The sequence below is a fragment of the Triticum aestivum genome, chromosome 6D, assembly GCF_018294505.1.
Source record: "Triticum aestivum cultivar Chinese Spring chromosome 6D, IWGSC CS RefSeq v2.1, whole genome shotgun sequence".
NCBI classification, from domain to species: Eukaryota; Viridiplantae; Streptophyta; class Magnoliopsida; order Poales; family Poaceae; genus Triticum; species Triticum aestivum.
In genome coordinates this window covers 221,172,495-221,190,458 of record NC_057811.1, presented here as the reverse complement: position 1 = coordinate 221,190,458, position 17,964 = coordinate 221,172,495, and the positions used below count along the sequence as shown (strand labels likewise).

At 46.9% G+C, this 17,964-nt stretch overlaps 1 protein-coding gene across 6 annotated transcripts; it reads left to right on the top strand.

The window, feature by feature from the left end:
• The first annotated feature begins 5,081 nt into the window (after positions 1-5,081).
• On the top strand, positions 5,082-11,659 carry LOC123144506 (uncharacterized). 6 transcript variants are annotated; one of them, XR_006471605.1, is made up of 7 exons: positions 5,088-5,470; positions 5,566-5,689; positions 6,248-6,322; positions 6,411-6,589; positions 7,205-7,295; positions 10,121-10,172; positions 10,957-11,659. XR_006471605.1 is itself a non-coding variant. In XM_044563686.1 (6 exons), the coding sequence occupies exons 2-6, from the start codon at positions 5,626-5,628 to the stop codon at positions 10,165-10,167; spliced, it is 333 nt and encodes a 110-aa protein (XP_044419621.1). In that variant the 5' UTR covers positions 5,082-5,470; positions 5,566-5,625; the 3' UTR covers positions 10,168-10,420. The 6 variants fall into 6 exon arrangements, 2 of the variants coding, with proteins under 2 accessions (XP_044419621.1, XP_044419620.1); XR_006471604.1 differs by having other exon boundaries at positions 5,091-5,470; positions 6,411-6,596; XM_044563686.1 differs by lacking the exon at positions 10,957-11,659 and having other exon boundaries at positions 5,082-5,470; positions 6,411-6,466; positions 10,121-10,420.
• The last annotated feature ends 6,305 nt before the right edge of the window (positions 11,660-17,964 follow it).

The window sequence follows — 17,964 nt, the reverse complement described above, 5'->3', positions numbered from 1 at the left end:
GAGAGAGAGGGGGACGGGGCCGAGGGGGCGCTCACGGGGGTTGTAGGGGTTTCGGGCAGCGGTGCTCGGGGAGGAGGTCGGAGACGAGCGACGGGGACGGGGAGCGCCGGCGACGGAGTCGGGTCGGCGACGAGGCGAGGCCGCGGCCCCAGGCGGGTGTCGCGCGAGGGAGAGGAGAGGCGCGGAGGAGGCCAGGGGTGGCGGTGCTCGGCGCCGGCGGCGGGGCAGCATCTGAGCTCGATCCCGATTGGATCGAGGGAAAGGGAGGGGGAGAGTGGGGGCGCGAGTGGGGGGTGGTGCGTGGGTTAGGGTTACGGGGGAAGAGGGGATAAGGGAGTGGGGGCGGGGTGGGCCGGCCGGCTGGGCCTTTACCCAGTTGGGCTGGCCAGCTGGGCCACAGATGGCCCAGTGAGGGGGTTCTTCTTTTTTTTATGTTTTGTTTTTCTTTTTCTTTATTCTATTTTTTTTGTTTCCTTTTATTTTAGTTTTATAAAATTTAAAAACGACAACTGATTTGGTGTTATTAAATAGGTCACAGCCTCAAATATTTCGACACTTTAAATAAAGTATTTTGCATTTGCTTATTATTTTAAAAAGTATTTTAGATAATTGTTTTATCGCTGTTTTTAGTTTATTTAGTGCATTTAAGTATTTTATTAAAAGTTGATTTCTTCACCTACATTTATTATGGATTATTTGACACGTTAGGAACAATTTAGTTTTGATTTCTGAAAGCTTTAATTGTTTCGACTTTAATTCAAATATGAATTTGGATCGGTTCTGAACTAACGCGAGATTAGCAATAGTAAACGGGGTGACATGGCATCGTTAACATGGGATTACTGTAGCTTAATTATCCGGGCGTCACAATCGTGAACATATATATAAAAGTACATGATCATCTTAAAGTACAAGGCAAGGTGAAATAAATCCTACGCTATACTATGTTTTCTAAATAAACATTATACTCAACAACTGCCAAAACCTATATACCTAAGAGATTTATCCCTATTATTCTATTTATCTAAACATGCAAGTTATCCACATCACCAGCCAAGCCACATTTGCATTCGGTACAGGCTTATAGAAGGGACCCACTACTACCACATTAACGTTCAGTTACAAGTAGGAGGTCCCACCACAGGCTAACCACAGACTTTTTTTAGACAAAAACCACGCACGTAATCATCCAGGCCACACTCTGCCCATTTGCTTGCCTGTTTACCTTCCCGCGTGGCCCATGTGGAGTAAAAATGGGAAAGGCAGAGAACTCGCTGGTTTCACCGGTGATTCCGTCCTCTCCTCATTTATTTGGACGCGTCTAGCGAGCGCCAACTGCCGGCTAGTATTCCGTGACATCCTTTCTCTTTTAGTAAATTTTTGTCCCATCCAATAAATTAAAAAAATCTGTTGTATTTGCTACAAAAAAGTAACATGCAACAAAACACTCATCCGACAGGTTTGAAAGTATTTATTTTTGAGTTCAACTTCTTTTGAAAAGACATAACTTTTGAACGGAATATCGAAATTAAGATCCGCTTTCACTGTTGGAACCCTCGCACCGTGCTCTTCGAAACTAGGTCTCACATGAGTATGTTTCGGCGAATGTTTTTTTTGCAATTTTGTCTTCGTTTTGTGCAACTGACTAGCCTTTGATGTGCAACTATCTGACAGGGATGTATAACTTTTCTCGTACACCGTAGACGTACAGTTTTCCTCTATGCTACCTCCACCCTCAATCTGACTCCTTCCAATGAGATGTGCAACTTCGTTTGTTGACCAGGTCATGCAGTTTTCACTAGTGGCACCACCCCATACTACTCTCTAACAGTGAAATGTGCAATTTCGTCTGCTGCCCGGTGTCCTAACCAACTGCCTGGTAGTAAGTTGTGCAACTGTGTGGCCATGCATATGCGACTGTGCCGACGAGAGTGTGCAACTCCGCGGCCATCCATGAGCACCTCCCACGACAATTCATGTGCGACTATGCGGACGAGATTGTGCAACTCTGTGTCCATGCATATGCGACTGTGCCGACGAGGGTGTGCAACCCCGCGGCCATGCGTAAGCACCTCCCACGACAATTTATGTGCGACTATGCGCACGAGATTGTGCAACTCTTTGGCCATGCATGTGCGACTATACCGACAAGACTGTGCAACTCTGCGGCCGGGCGTGAGCACCTCCCACGATAATTCATGTGCGATTATGCGGACGAGATCGTGCAACTCTGTGGTCATGCATGTGCGACTGTGCCGACAAAAGTGTGCAACTCCGCGGCCATGCGTGAGCACCTCCACCGACAATTCATGTGCGACTATGCGGATGAGATTGTGCAACTCTGTGTCCATGCGTGTGGGACTATGACGGCGAGAGTGTGCAACTCCGCGGCCGGGCGTGAGAATCTCCACGATAATTCATTTGCAACTCTGTTGCCATGCATGTGCGACTGCGTCGATGAAAGTGTGCAACTTCGCAGCGGGGCGTGAGAACCTCCCACAACAATTCATATGTGACTATGCGTACTAGATTGTGCAACTCTGTGGCCATGCGTGTGCCAACTAGGACTACTATGTGTGCAACTACGACTACTATGGACGCCAACAAAAAATAGTAAACAATAGATCAACTTAGAAAGAGGCATTTAGTCAACTTAGTATCGTCTTGTTGTCCAAGTGTGAATTTGTATCCAACTTGGGTTAATAATCCGTGAGAATGAAAATGTTGTTAGTATTTCAGTACTAGTAATACTATTAGGGTAACGTAGCACACTAGATTAGATGACTGAATGAAAACTAAAGTTGAACCAGGTGTGTAGTACTTCGTGTGATGCGGGGCCCAAGACTATGTACCTTGGGTTAATAGTCGTATCCAATTGAAAACTACCATACGGTGCAATTACAATTACTATGGCTCCCAAACATGACTTGCAAAAATAGTTTAACTTAGGCGAAAATACATCTAGCCAATTTAGTATCACCGTGTTATGCAACTTTTTAATTGTCGTGTTCAACTTGGACTACTACCATTGCCAACTTAGTCCATGTGCAACTTTTCCCACTATTCGGTCATGTATGTGTGGTTTTCACCATCTCAACTTCGTCTACTTCCCTAGCCAACTGCAAAAACGTGAGTGTGCAACATCGTCTGCTTGCCCTAAACTACGTATTGTGCAAACCATCGCGTGAGCATGTCAATTTCAGCATTGCATATATCATTTAAAAGAAAAAAAAGATGTACCACACAGAACGGAGCTTCATAGAGGGTAGCAATTCCAACTAGAATCAATTTTGTATATATCGATTTGATCTCCATACATACACACAGCAAGGGACATGAATTCAACACTATGTGACTAGCATTCAGATCCATATGCACACGACACACACGAAGCTAGCACTCAGATCCATCCACCTGACATGAGCCAACTAGTAAACGTCAATCCACACACACCATGAGAGAAAGAAACACACACACACACGAGAGGAAAAAGAGTCTGCCATGAACGGGATGGCAGCGACAGCCACTACTCAAGGTCGATGCATCCATGCACTGGGAGGTTGCCACAGCTTGCAGGCTCCGATGCCTAGCCAACGAGCAGGAGATCGATGGCGACCAGGACGCCGTCACGCACGTCAGATTGAAGATGGCTGCCTTGCGTAGATATAGATTGATGCAGCCACGGTGAGCCACACGAGGGAGGTAGACGCCGGCCCCCGGGACGCCATGCGCCGAAGGGAGATGTCGGCATGGACGACGCCACACACGCAGGGAGATGACGGCCTAAGCGCGCCGAAGGCCGCGGGGTGCTCGCGAACGGTGAGTCAGGGAGGCAGCAGGGAATACGACGGCCCCGGCGAGACGATGGAGCAGTGCATCAACGCCGGTGCTCCTCTGCTCCTCCATGCTTCATCGCCAGCTCCAGCATCGAACGTTGACCAGGCAAAGGGGATCGAGCTGGGAAACAGATGTGATGGATGTGATCTTTCTTTCTGGAGAGAGGGGGGGGGGGGGGGGGGGGTAGCGATGGGGTGCCAGAGGTGGGTTACTGCGGCCAGTTCAAGTTGGGGCGAAGGCGGAGGTGTCCGGCGAGGCGTGGTGGCGGCGGCGGAAGCGAGGGGGCTGAGGATGAAGGGCATAGACGCGAGTGGATAGGGATAAACGTCAGTCGTTGAGAGCGTCCGACCAAGTAGCACCTGCCCACGTGTGCGACGTATCGGGGGGATCGAGCGGCTAGGAGCCGGCCGCTTGTTGTGTCCACATAGTGCGTATGCATTTTTTAGATTTTAGACATTTATTTTCTCTCTCCCGTGTCCAATTTATATCCACTCCCAACCCTTTGAAATTCTTGCGTTTTCTCTCTCTCCTGCTACACGCTTAGAGTATGCCCTCGCACGGTTACTCGAGCGAGCGCCGCTTCCTATTATATCGTCTGCGTAACTGAAGAGTCCATCGTCTAGCGATTTCCTCTTCCATAAATTATTACTCCCTCTGCGTCACGCACGCTGCCGGCTGCCTCGCGACGCACCCGGCCTCCGCTCTCACCTCCTTTTGCCGCCCCGTCCATGTTGCCGTAGGTCATTGATTCCCGTGGATCTACCGTTTCGTCCTTGATCTACCACTCAGAATTTGCATGTGGCCGACAACCCTTTTCTTCACCGTCTCCTTCCTCTTCCCGCTGTCTGCCTGTCTCTACCTTCCACATGTTAGCCATGCCGCAATCACCAAGCTATCATGAACCCACTATTATCGTGCCCTTCACCCAAATTATAATAGCACAAACCTGTTATCCCATTGTTAGAGTCTGGACCAAAATGGAGCCTTCTTAGGCGTTTGGATTCTGGGCCGTCCCATCGTTTTCCTGATGCGATTCCCGCCGTCGAATCTCGGGCTCGGCTCACATGAGGCGTCGGATATTTACCAGATCGTTGTGAGCCGTTGGATAAAATTCCAATTGCGACAGAAGGTAAATACCGTGCCCCCACCGGGGCATTTCAGTCATTTCGCGTAGGGAGGTATAAAATGCGGCCACTCCTGTGGCGGAGACCTAGCCGCCGCCTCTCTCCCGCACTCGCGCCCCCTCCCTCGCCCGCCCCGCCCCGCCCTGCTCGCCCGCCCCGCCCTGCCGTCCCGCCTCGCCCATCCCGCTCGCAGTGGCAGCCGATGCCCCGCGGCCTCGCCAGCCCCGTCCCGTCCGTCCCGCTCGCCGTGGCCGATGCCGCGCCGCGCCACCCCGCCCGTCCCGCTCGCCGTGGACGATGCCCCGCCGCCCCGCCCCGCCCGTCCCGCTCGCCGTGGCCGATGACCGCACCACCAGGGACCGCGGCCACACGACGAGGAGGCCTAGACCCTGGCGCAGACCCAAGCTCCCGAGCGGCAACAGCGGGCAGATCCCTCCTCATCGCGGAGCCCCTCCTGCCGGCGCCACGCCGCGCTGCGATGCTGCTCGCCGCTGCTCTGATCTGACCGGGTGGGGACCCATCTTTGGTTCGATTTGCTCTTCCCCTTCTCACTGCTCTTCCCCCTCTCACAGATGGCCATGAGCTTGGTTTCTTCCTCATGCAGGTAGGCCGGGTAGGCTCCTCGTCGGCGTCGGCTTCCCCTGCCTGCCACTCCTCTCCTCTGATGGAGTTGACCTTTGCTGGAGCGGACAAGTTTGGATGCCCCTGCACCTTTGGTGGTGGGCTAGGTAACCCCCCCTAATGCTCTCTCTTTCTGTAATGTATCCATGTCCATCTGTACGCATTTCAAGCAGGGGGCAAGCAGCTAGCAAAATACTGAATACAAAGCTCTTTGTTGTGTTTTACCAAAATACTGAATAACAACATTACATAGTGATTTGGATTTTTCTTGTCTTTTATAAAGGTGGAATCTGAGCCTTCCTGTTGAGGAGATGTTGATGTTTAGCTAGATTCCATCGAAAGAAAATTTTGTTGTCTTTCTTGCTTTGTTGGGTACCTAGCCTTTTATTTGTCATGGAGGAGGACAGTTTTATCTGGGAGCCAGGGCCTTTTGTTCCTTTGCATGGTTAGCTTTTCCCCCTGTACTCAAGTGGTAGGAGTTTAGGTATGGAATTGTTCTTTTTATCTGTTGTTCTTGCATGTTGGAGTGTAGTGCCAGATTAGCTGCCAACTTTGTTTGGGTCTGGCTAATAACATGGTAAATAGCTGAAATGGTCTATACCGATTCATTTTCTTGCCTAATTAGAAATAACTCCCCATTTTGATTTCTTCGATTTTTTGGACAGCGGCCCCTCCTCTTCTCCACGAGCAAGCATTGTCGGCCATCGCCCCGTCTCTTCTACTCTCCGGTCGCCGTGGAGGTGGGTGGTTGATGTTTGTTCCTTATATTGGTAATGTGGGTGAGTTGATTTGTGTCTGATTTGTGCGTTTTCATCTTGATCTGTTTAGCGGAGCCCTTGAAGCATTCGAATGGAGCACATATAGGCATTCTCCCTCTCCCTTTTGTGGGTTTACCTATTCATCCGCTCAAGATCTATTCGATTAAATATGTTGATCTGTTCATCCTCTCGGCTCAGGAAGCAACTCATTTTGGATGAGAACAATATATAATTTTGTGACTTTGTCAGGTGTCAGGTTGTCCTTTCTGCTTCTATCTGATTGTGTATAGGTAGTTGGCTGTGTTTTGGGTACTGATATGGTTTAGTTAAGGCCATATTTTTGGTTAATGCCAGATCTAATTGGAGGTTTAGTTCAGTTAAAAAGATGATGCCATGTGACATTCAGTATTTATGTCCATATTTCAGATCATATGCAAATAAACTATTTAAATGGACACTGCAGTTCACACTCTCTCCCTGATGTTAACTCTATTCTGTTGGATAAAAGTAACAGAGGCAGCATGTATGTTGCATTGAGTTACTTTTTTTATTTATAAAATGAATTATTTATGTTTTCTCTAGTAAGTTTTATGTTGTAAATATTGTGGAAAGAGTACATAAAAATGAGCCATGAATCAATAGGTATGCACACTCTGTGGTACAATAAAAACAATTCTTTTACGTCAATCCTGAGAAATATAGTGCCTTTCCTCCTCAATGCTTAGTAGATCTATGTTATGCTTTAATGTAATCTCAAGCCAGAACGAATTTCCTTGACTCGGCTTTATTTTCCCTCGGTTCGCCTGCAGTTGAGGTACACCTGGCTGTCCAACTAATGGATCAATTTTTACTTTTGACTTGCAGTATGCATATGATTGGATATGCGCTTTCAGCTTTCGTGTCATCGATGGTTTCAGATTCCTCCATCCTTACTACACTACCTATAGTTTCTTTGGTAAATCTGCTCATCCTTTTGTATCTATTGCTTATGTATGTGTACAAATACATTTAGCTCTGACTTTCTGGGTCATGGATTAGGTCGGTAGCCTTGCATGAAAAGGAATACTCTGGACTAGATTTTCTACCTAATCATATGCCTCTGTGTGTTTTGTGTTAGAATTAATGGGCTAGGCCTATAGCAATTTCTGAAATCTCAAAGCCCATGTGTAAAATGGCAAGTGGTGGTGCTAAGTTTAGTCCCACCTTCTCATGCCATTGCTTAGGTGCCTGTTTCAGACCATACAAAGATTTTATGATCGTCTCCAAGTGAAGATGCAAAACTCTCAGAGCTGTAAGGCTCAGATCTGTAAGGCAGGTTGGCAACATGCCTTAATGTGGTTCTATTGGCTATAATTAGCAAAGATGCTGTCCTACAGAGCAGTCTTGAAAGAACACACCTATATGAGTTCTGACTGTAAACGTCGCAGTCTATGAGATTTGGGTGATCTCTAGTAAGCTCACGAAGAGACCAGGGAGTATGACGTATAAGCTCCAAACCGCGGGGTAGCCTACTGGCGGTCAGGTACTGGTTAAGACTTTGAGTGAAACCTGTTCACACAAAACTAGCAATTCAAGGCATAGTCCATTGTCAAGTTGTGAATGGATGTAGCTTAAAGTTCTAGGCAGAAGTTCAACTTAACAGTCTCTGCTGCAACACTGGTATATTAAACAAGTGGTGAGAGAAGGCAAATCTCTAAATGGGTATTTGAGATCTGGTGGGGGATTGTTAGAATTAATGGGCTAGGCCCATAGCAATTTCTGAAATCTCAAAGCCCATGTGTAAAATGGCAAGTGGTGGTGCTAAGTTTAATCCCACCTTGGAAGTTGAAGAAGAGTTGGACCTTTTTATATAGTGGGTTCTCTCCACCACTCTAAGTGGTGTGTGAGAAGAGAAAGGGAAAACCACACGCGCGCGCTCGCTCGCCTCGCCTGGCCTGGCTTGGCCGGGCCGGGCCGAGCTGTGGCGTGGCGTGGCGTGGCGAGGCGAGGCGTACAAGCGACATGCGCGTGAATGGTCCGCCGAAATCCGGTCCGTCTCCTTGCAGGAGCGCAGCTTCCTTTTGCCGTTTTATTTTTATGTCTTGGCAGACAAGTTTTTGATTTCTTGTCCGGTAAGTATACGAATTAGAAACCGAGTCGGTTTGGGATTGTGGTCGCGACACAATACCGCCTCTGGTCCTAATATATATATACAGCTACCGGCTGCGGCCAGAGACACACCGAAAAAACACCTAGGGTTTTGCCTCATCTCACAACTTGCGCCGCCATCGTAGTCTACTCCATCCCAAACGCCGGCGTGCATCGGCGCGTGGGAGAGCAGGTCTCCGGAACCGTTCATCTTTGCGATCCTGCACCGGGAGAGGACGAATTAGGTTTTTGGGAAGCGCTGTGCGCGACTGCTCAAATTCGTCATCACGGGTCGTCTTCCGTCCAAGTCGGGCGGTGCTACTCATCGTCGTATTCATCGCCGTCAGCAGCAGATCGTCGCCAACATCGTCATCAACACTGTCGCACCCATAATAGCTAACGATCAGTATGTCCAACATCCTCTGTTCATGTCTGTTTCTACAGCTATTGTTACGTGTTTGCTGCTGTTATGCATGTCTTGCTGTTCTTCTAGTTTGCTAGATTATTGCATGCTAGTATCTCTTCTAGTCATGAATTATTTACTGGAATTAATCATGAACTTGCCTAATATTCCAACATTTTGTAGTCATCTTTTTAATATGTTTCCTATTGCTTGCTTGTACCTTAAAAGAACAGAGCCTCTACGTTGTAATGATTCTTTGGTTTTCAATTCACAGTAGTACTATAGTTGCTTAATAGTACTAGGTTGGAAGGATATGTACATATTAAAGACTAGATGTCGTTGGTGGTACTAATTTGGATTGGTGCACTGCCAACTATTTCGAATTTTGACTAGCTTCAGTACTTGATCCGCGCGTCGATGAGGTGAGCGAGGGCGGTTGGCTTGCCTCTTCGTGCTCCCATTCGCCCCCTTCTCTTTGGACCCCCCGCTATTTATTTATATTAGATGCTCTCCTGCTTTGGCTAAATCAGATAGAGGCTTTAAGCATATTCAGTTTAAATAAATGAGTATAACCAGTCTTCTCTACCTATTTTTTTGTGTGAAAATTGAGAATATGTTTGCTTGTTTGTTCTGTTTGGTGCCTGTGTCTTTTAATCTTTGGAGGGAAAATGTTCTCTTTGCTTAATATTCCCTCTGTAAAGTATTTCTAAACGCTCTTATAATACTGTCGGTCTCATTGCTGACCCGTAGAGAGGCGTCCGTGGGGTTCTCCATGGTTGCCGGTGACCGAATGCGACCACTGCTGCCGATCCCCGCTTTTTTTATATTAGATGCTCTCCTGCTTTGGCTAAATCAGATAGAGGCTTTAAGCATATTCAGTTTATACAATGATAGTCCTAATTTGGAAAAATGAAATAACAAGAGCTTCAGACTAATGTGGAACAATTGGTTAAAATACAAGAGTTTAGTTCCTGCCAGTTTAGTTAGTGGCCTATATGAATTTGATTTGGCCCACAATAATTTTGTACAATTATTGATTTGCTAGCATATATTCTAAACTTAATTTTGTTAGCTCATATCTGGTGTTCTTTCTTATAATATCTTTTTATATGGCGTGCTTCACGAGAGTTTCTCCATGTTTATGAAGAAAAGATTTGGGTTCAGAGCACCTTTGGTTATAATAATTTGTTTTCTAGTTCTTGCTAGTCAGTCGCAAAGCACTAATTTTTGTTTGCTTTACAATTTTTCAGGAGTAATGGGAAATGATGAGCTCCTACTTTTTATGCCAGCTCTATGACGTGGGTGAGCTGCGACCTTCTTTCCCACGTGTTCGTGATAATCAGTTAACCTCCATAGGGAAATTTGATTGTGATTAGTATCTTTAGACATTGGCCATGCATGTTCATCAGTACTCACCATCTCTTTCATTTCTCCTCATTTCTTAAATGTATTGACCTCTGGTATATACAACTAAAATCGATGTGCCAAACAGCAAAAAATAGCTATACATTCGAAGATTTGAATGCCATTTTATTGGAGTAGTTCTGAAATTCTGCCTCATTTTTTTTCCATTCGTGTTATCTCATAGTTTTAAACTAAAAGGAGTAACTATAAAAAATGTCTTTTATCTTCCATATTTTTTATGTTGAAGCGGCTACGTAATATTTGTCCAAAGCGATTCTCTTTTAGATGTGAGTCTGATGTATTCCAGCTTAAAGTAGATGATACAAAGGTGTTGTCCGTGTCTTGTTTCATGATAGTTCACATGATTCTCTTAATTAGCATTTTGAGTATGGTGTCTTAGACAATCTGGTTAGAAGAAAACTGGGATGAAAGCATGCGTAGTTAAATCTGAATGCATACATTATTTTGAGGTAAGTTTCAATCCATATACCGGCTGATAAGCAGTATTACATGATTTTTATTTTCTCGATTTTGTGGAAGTGTTAATTCTTTCCAGGTCTTTGGAATAACAGTTGTACATTTTCTTATTCATGCTATTTGGACCGAATTTGCAGAACCGTTAAAAGTCTCGGCTAGGATTTTGACCTGGTTATCTCGTTTTGGCTTTTTATCTCACATGCAGTGCTCTTAAGGCTCCTTGGCCGCTTCGGTGCCCGTGGCATCCGTGCTCGTCGGTGGGACAGTGCAAGGCGTAACTCCGACGACGGCATGGATGTGCGGTGTAGGAAGTAGTTCCTCGTCGGCTGGATGGCGTTCAGGCGCAACCCCGATGCCCACTGAGTACTGCCTCGGCTACAACCTCCCTCAGTGAGCTCCATCTTCTTATGGGCTATGGCCATGACTATATTGATGTGGGGCTCGTTTGGTTGATGCTCTATGCCCTACTCATCCATCGGTTCCTACTTGAGCTATGTAGTTGTGGATCCATGCCATTTTAGAGTTTGCAGGCTGTTGTTCATGTTTAGTTGCTATCATGGGAGCTCATGTGATGCTCTGGTTTACATGTGGATGCCCTGGTCCTATAGCTATGCTCCTGGATTTGCTAGACTGATCAGTGGCGTTCGTGCTAGGGCGATGATGATTAATCGTGGCTGAAATAAGTGTGCCTTTGAGCAATCATGGCACCTGTGCGTATCAGGTTGGATCCTCCCTCTTGTCTCTAGAATCCTTTTTGATCCTGTGATGCTTGTTGTTGTCCTTGGATGGTCATTCTTGTTGAGTGATAACCAGGGCAGCTCCACTGTATAAACATATTGATCTGGTGATAAGAGATGACGGAGGTAGGTTATGTGATCGAGGAAAGTCGAATCTGAGCCCACAATGCAATGAACCCTGAATCCCATTGTTAGAGTCTGGACCAAAATGGAGCCTCCTCAGGCGTTTGGATTCTCGGCCGTCTGATCGTTTTCCTAATGCGATTCCGGCCGTCGGATCTCAGGTTTAGCTCACGTGAGACGTCGCATATTTACCAGATCGTTGTGAGCCGTTAGATAAAATTCCAATTGAAACAAAATGTAAATAACATGCCCCCATTAGGGCATCTGTGTCATTTCGCGTACCGGCTATAAAATGACCGCGGCTTCCTACGATGAAAACCTAGCGGTCGTGATGCGGAGCATCCCAAGGCCATCCCCATGGACCTACCTACATCTCCCACGACACCACTTGGACCAATGACAAGAGCCCGTGCGAGAGCCATCGAGAACGAGGTTAACTCTCTCCTTGTTGAACTCCCCCTTGACCCACTTGAGACATGGCTACTACCTCAAACGGAGATGCTTTGTGTGCTTAGGTACCATGTAAGCAACCAAGGGGAAGGAATGGTGCAAGATGGACATCAAGAGCATGGAGACAATCTGCCCAGCCCTGAAGGACCGGAACAACCGCCCAACTACCGCCAGCGCGGAACAACCGGCCGACTACCGCCCAACAATCGGTCCACCTTCTGTGATCGAGCGGTGCAAGGCCGGTACTGCACCGGATGTACCGGTAACTACCAAAAGACCGGTACTACCGCCCCGACAACCGTTACAACCGCTGGCCCCTTTCGACGTTCACCTCCAGAAGCCAGCGCCTGACCTCCCAGTGGTACTACCGCCTTCCATGTCCGGTATTTCCGCCCTGCATGAGTTCCCAGCGGAACAACCGCCCCCGTGACCGGTACTACCAGCCTGCCTGTGCGCAGTGAAAGGGTCAGCGGCCCGTGTGACCCCAACTTACCCCTTTGGACCATAAGTACTCGTCCCCTAGCTCCGAATTAGGGTCATCAAAGGATTAGCTCATGTTTGTGTAAGAGCTTTGCTCATCCACTTGGTTACCTTTCTCCTTGGAGACGCGCCTCCACCAGAGAAGATCCTTCCAAGCGGAATCAAGACCCCCTCTTGGGTGGCCCCATCAAGACCTCCTCACGGAGAAGAACCGGTTACCTTTGTATCGTCCTTTGTTGGACTTGGATCTTGTATCTCACCTTTGTGTTTATCGATCTAGCGCATGTGTGATATATTCTTGTTGGTTGAGTGATTTCTCTCGTGTTTCTCCTCGTTATCCCCTCGTGTTCTTCGTGTTCCTCGTTGGGATCCGCTCCTTTCATGAAAGATCGGCCATCTAGGGTTCCACCCTACATCATCTTGGTATCATGAGCCACGTTGATCACGATTTCGAAGCCTCCCCTCTTCGTTTTCTAGCTTGATTTTGTTGTTTTTGTCCTAATTTCAAAAATCCCCACCAAAAATAACCCCAAATTTTTTTTGTGATCTGTTGGTGTGATGAAGTTTTGTTGGATTTGATCCATGGATTTGCTTGGTTTCGAGTGGATCTAGCATCGCCCCAAGTTTCCCCACTTTCCATCCACGAAATCCCTCCAATTTTCACCTCGAAATCATCCATTTCCACCACAAGTTCGTCCCGACACCAGCGGTACTTCCGCCCAACACTAGCGGTACTACCGCTGAGCTCCAGGAGCGGTACAATCGCCCTCCTAACCGGTACTACCGCCCCTCCCAGGTTCAGCCTTAGCTGATTGACAGTTTTGACCATAACTTCCACATCCGGAGTCTGATTTTCGCGTTCTTTAGCTCGTTGAGTAGCTATTGACATCCCCCATCCACATAGATAGGTTCCAACACAATTTGACACCTTCAAACTTTTGTCATTTGGGCATCTTTGCCTAGGCCCTCCACCATATCCTCCGCATACCACCACCGCTTTCCGCAAACAATCTCACTTCCGCATTGCCAACTTCGATACCACCATTTTGACTTTGGTTTTGAGAATTTGAGTTGTGGTTCATCGTTTCCTAGGGTGTTTCGGCTAACTAGGAACGGTTCGACATCGACACTACCGCCGCTCATCTTCGCCAAGGACTACTACGAACGACTACATCACTTCGGTATCACCTCATCTTGGTATCATCTTGGTATCGTGATATCATCATACTTTCGTGCATTTGCATTGATAACCCCATAGCCTTACTTTTGCGTCACTTACCCATCGAGACTAGCCTTTGAGTATTGTCGGCAACGTGACTTGTGCACATTAGTGATCATACTATCCATAGCATACATACAATATCATCGTGTTGCCTATCTTGGTGTCATCTCTTGTGTCACAAAGTTGTCATTGCATACACAATTGCTATCTTATGAGAAAAGATCTCAAACAACAAAGAGCCAAACAAGCTTTTAAGCCAAAGGGAAAGATAAGCAAAGAGCTTATAAGTAAGAACCATAGCATCATACAACATTAAGATTGTCATACTCGATTATCTTGGATCATATCATCGGAACATCATACATATAGCACACTTGGGATAGAAGTCGTTGCATTTTTGCTTAGTAGGTTGTGCACAAGTTCGTATCCGCCTATTGTGCAATCGTTCTAGTGTCTCTCTAGTGTTGTGCAACAAGAGCATCTTGGTGGATTCCACATTTTGGCTCATCCTTGGTTGCCCAACCCCATTTATCTATTTGCGTGTGTGTTTCCGTGTACCATATCTTGCCATTGGTCTACTTGTTGCATTTGCAAATTCGTGAATCTTTTCCAACATTATTGAGTCTCACTTACAATTGCATCAAATTTTGTGCCACCATCCTAACCAAGCTCCACCATAAGCTTTTACTTGTGTAGGTGTGAGAAACCGACAAGAATAGGTACCAATTGTGCTATTTCTTTGCTACACATTGGAGTGCTCTTTGATCCATTTTCAACATCGGTCAAGGTACATTTGGTATTGGTTCTTCTTTTTCTCCAACTCACATATATTTGTTTGGAATGATGGATAGGCCAAGTACTTTCACCAACCCACTCTTCTTGGAGCAAGACGACGACATGTCATCCTACGTCACCAAGACTCAACTATTTGGTGCACATCGGGCTTTGCATCAAGAATAACTTGCTTTGGGCGACCGCATCGACAATCTCGCCACCGACCTACGACAATCCGAGCAACGTACAAGATACTACTTCGACACATCCATGAGTTCCCTCAAAGAAGATATCCGAACCATGATGGTCCGCTCTTCTACAACTTCGTCCTCTTCAAGACGGAGCCGCTCAAGTCGTCACTCCGACGACACCCTCTCCGGTTCAAGTACACCGACATCAAACACTCTTCGTCGTGCCGCGCGTCAAGACCGTCAAGCTAACCGAAATCCTCTACACGACACCGACTCTCAAGAGCTTCGACATCGTCAAAACCAAGCTACATTTGCGCAAGCACAAGAACGGCAACGCCAACGACAACAAGAACAAGAGGAGCGAGCGCAACAACATCAAGATGCACAAGACGCCGAGGCACAACGTCAAGAACAACAACTACGTGAAGCTCAAGCACTTGAGGCGCAACGTGCCCTTCAAGATTCAAGTCGTGTCGTAGCCAATCGAGGCTGACAAGCTCGTCTACATCAAGAAGCACTTCGCGACGAAGCTCAAGAAAGGATTTACCAAGCACGTGTGCATCGACAAGCTCCTCGTCAAGATCGACAAGCTCCTCCTCAAGCGAGACAAGAACGTCATGTCCATCGAGAGCAAGAAGACAATGGACACCCTCCTCGCCAAGAGCAACATGAGATCGACAACCCTCCTTGCCAAGAGCAACATGAGGAAGACAACCCTCCTCGCCAAGAGCAACATGAGATCGTCAATCCTCAACGACATGGGCGTCATCATCCCCGACCCCAACACAATGAAGAGCAACGATATGGCAAGCTAAATTTCACCATGCCCAAGTTTACCGGAAGCAATGACCCCGAAGAGTACATATCATGGGCATTGAAGGTCGACAAAATCTTCCGCTTGCACAACTACGAAGAAGAGAAGAAGATCGCAATGGCATCCCTTGAATTCCAAGACTACGTCCTCATTTGGTGGGAACAAGTCATTGAGCGCCGAGCGGCAAGAGGTGAACCACCCATCACCACTTGGGCACAAATGAAGGATGTCATGAGAGCACGATTCGTGCCAAACTACTACAACCGAGACCTCTTCAAGAAACTCCAACAACTCAAGCAAGGAACCAAGAGCGTTGAAGAGTACTACAAGGAAATGGAGATTGCCATGATACGAGCCAATGTCAAAGAAGATGATGAGCAAACTATGGCACGTTTCTTGAATGGACTCAATCACCCTATCAAGAAGATTGCCGACTTCCAACCATACTCGAACCTCATCGAGCTAGTGCACCAAGCCACCAAAGCGGAAAGGCAAGTACAAGACGACTTCAAGTACGCCAAGTTCTCATCCAAGTCATATGGTTTCTCCAACTCTCAAGCGTCAACGACTCCAACACCTTCTACCTCAACCAAGCCATCTACAAGCCACGGCGACAAGTCAAGTTACAAGAAGACTTCGACAAGCTCAAGTCGTCCTCCTACTACAAGCAACTTCAAGCCGCGAGCTTCATCATCCTCTACCCCAACCGATGAGACCATCAAGACAAGTTCCATCAAATGCTTCACATGCGGAGGCCGAGGCCACAAGTCCTTCGAGTCCACAAACAAGCGCACCATGATCCTCAATGACGACGAAACCTATGACTCAATGAGTGAAGGAGAAATGGAAGCCCTTGAGCAAGTGGCCATGCACCGACAAGTGAACAACGACGATGAAGATGATCACATATTTTGCGACAAAGATTCAAGCTCCGCTCTTGTTGTCTCCAAGGTCTTGACTCTTCAACATCAACAAGACGAAGATCAAAGATGCCATATCTTCCACACAAAGGCCGGCATCAATGGAAGTTCCGTCAAGGTCATCATCGATGGAGGGAGTTGCCATAACCTCGCAAGTGAAGACCTCTGCTCCAAACTCCAATTGGCCAAGATGAAGCACCCGCACCCATACAAGGTTCAATGGCTAAGCGACACCGGCACCATACAAGTCGAGCATAGGGTACAAGTCTCTTTCAAGATCGGAGCTTACGAAGACACTTTGGAGTGTGATGTCCTTCCGATGACCGTGTGCCACCTCCTTCTTGGACGGCCATGGCAATTTGACCGAGGTGTCATCCACAATGGTCGTACAAACCACTATAGCTTCAAGATGAAAGGGAAGGAGTTTGTGCTACGACCTATGTCTCCAAGCCAAGTGCTCGCCGACAAGCAAGCCACCCATCGTGGAGAGAATAGTGAGAGAACGAACCACCAAAAAGAGAGTGAGCGCCACAAGCCCAAATTGAGTGCCTCCACGATGAGCGACAAGAAGAACTTAGTCCTATTTGCCACCAAACATGAGATGAGGGAAGTGTGTGAGAACCCATCAAGTGTTCTACACTATGTCCTATTGTGCAAGGACGAGGCTCCAAAAACTAACACCTCTCACAATCTACCCTTGGTGTTATCTTCTTTATTGCAGGAATTCTAAGATGTTTTCTCCGACGAGCTACCTCCGGGTCTACCTCCACTACGAGGCATTGAGCACCGAATCGACCTCATCCCCGGAGCACCTCTACCTAACAAGGCCCCATACCGCGTCAACCCCGAAGAAACAAAAGAAATACAAAGGCAAGTAAAACATCTCATCGACCATGGACATGTGCGTGAAAGTTTGAGCCCTTGTGCCGTTCCGGTCATTCTTGTGCCAAAACGAGACGGTAGCTTTCGCATGTGTTCCGATTGTAGACATATCAATGCTATCACCGTTCGATATAGGTACCCCATTCCACGCCTTGATGATATGCTTGATGAACTTAGCGGTGCCACTATCTTTTCCAAAATTGATCTTAAAAGTGGTTACTATCAAATCCGCATACAAGAGGGTGATGAATGGAAAACCGCTTTCAAAACAAAGTTTGGTCTATATGAGTGGTTAGTCATGCCTATGGGTTTATAGGAAGCACCCGGTACTTTCATGCGTCTCATGCATTATGTGTTTCGCCCTTACATTGGTGAATTTGTTGTTGTCTACTTTGATGATATCCTTGTGTTTAGCAAATCTCTCAAAGAGCATGTCAACCACCTTCGCACCGTGCTACAAACTCTTCGAAAAGAGCAACTTTATGCTAATATGGAAAAATGCCTCTTTGGTGTTGATAAGCTTGTTTTCTTGGGTTTTGTAGTATCTTATAAGGGTGTTCATGTTGATGAATCTAAGATCAATGCTATTAAAACTTGGCCCCAACCGACCAATTTGCAAC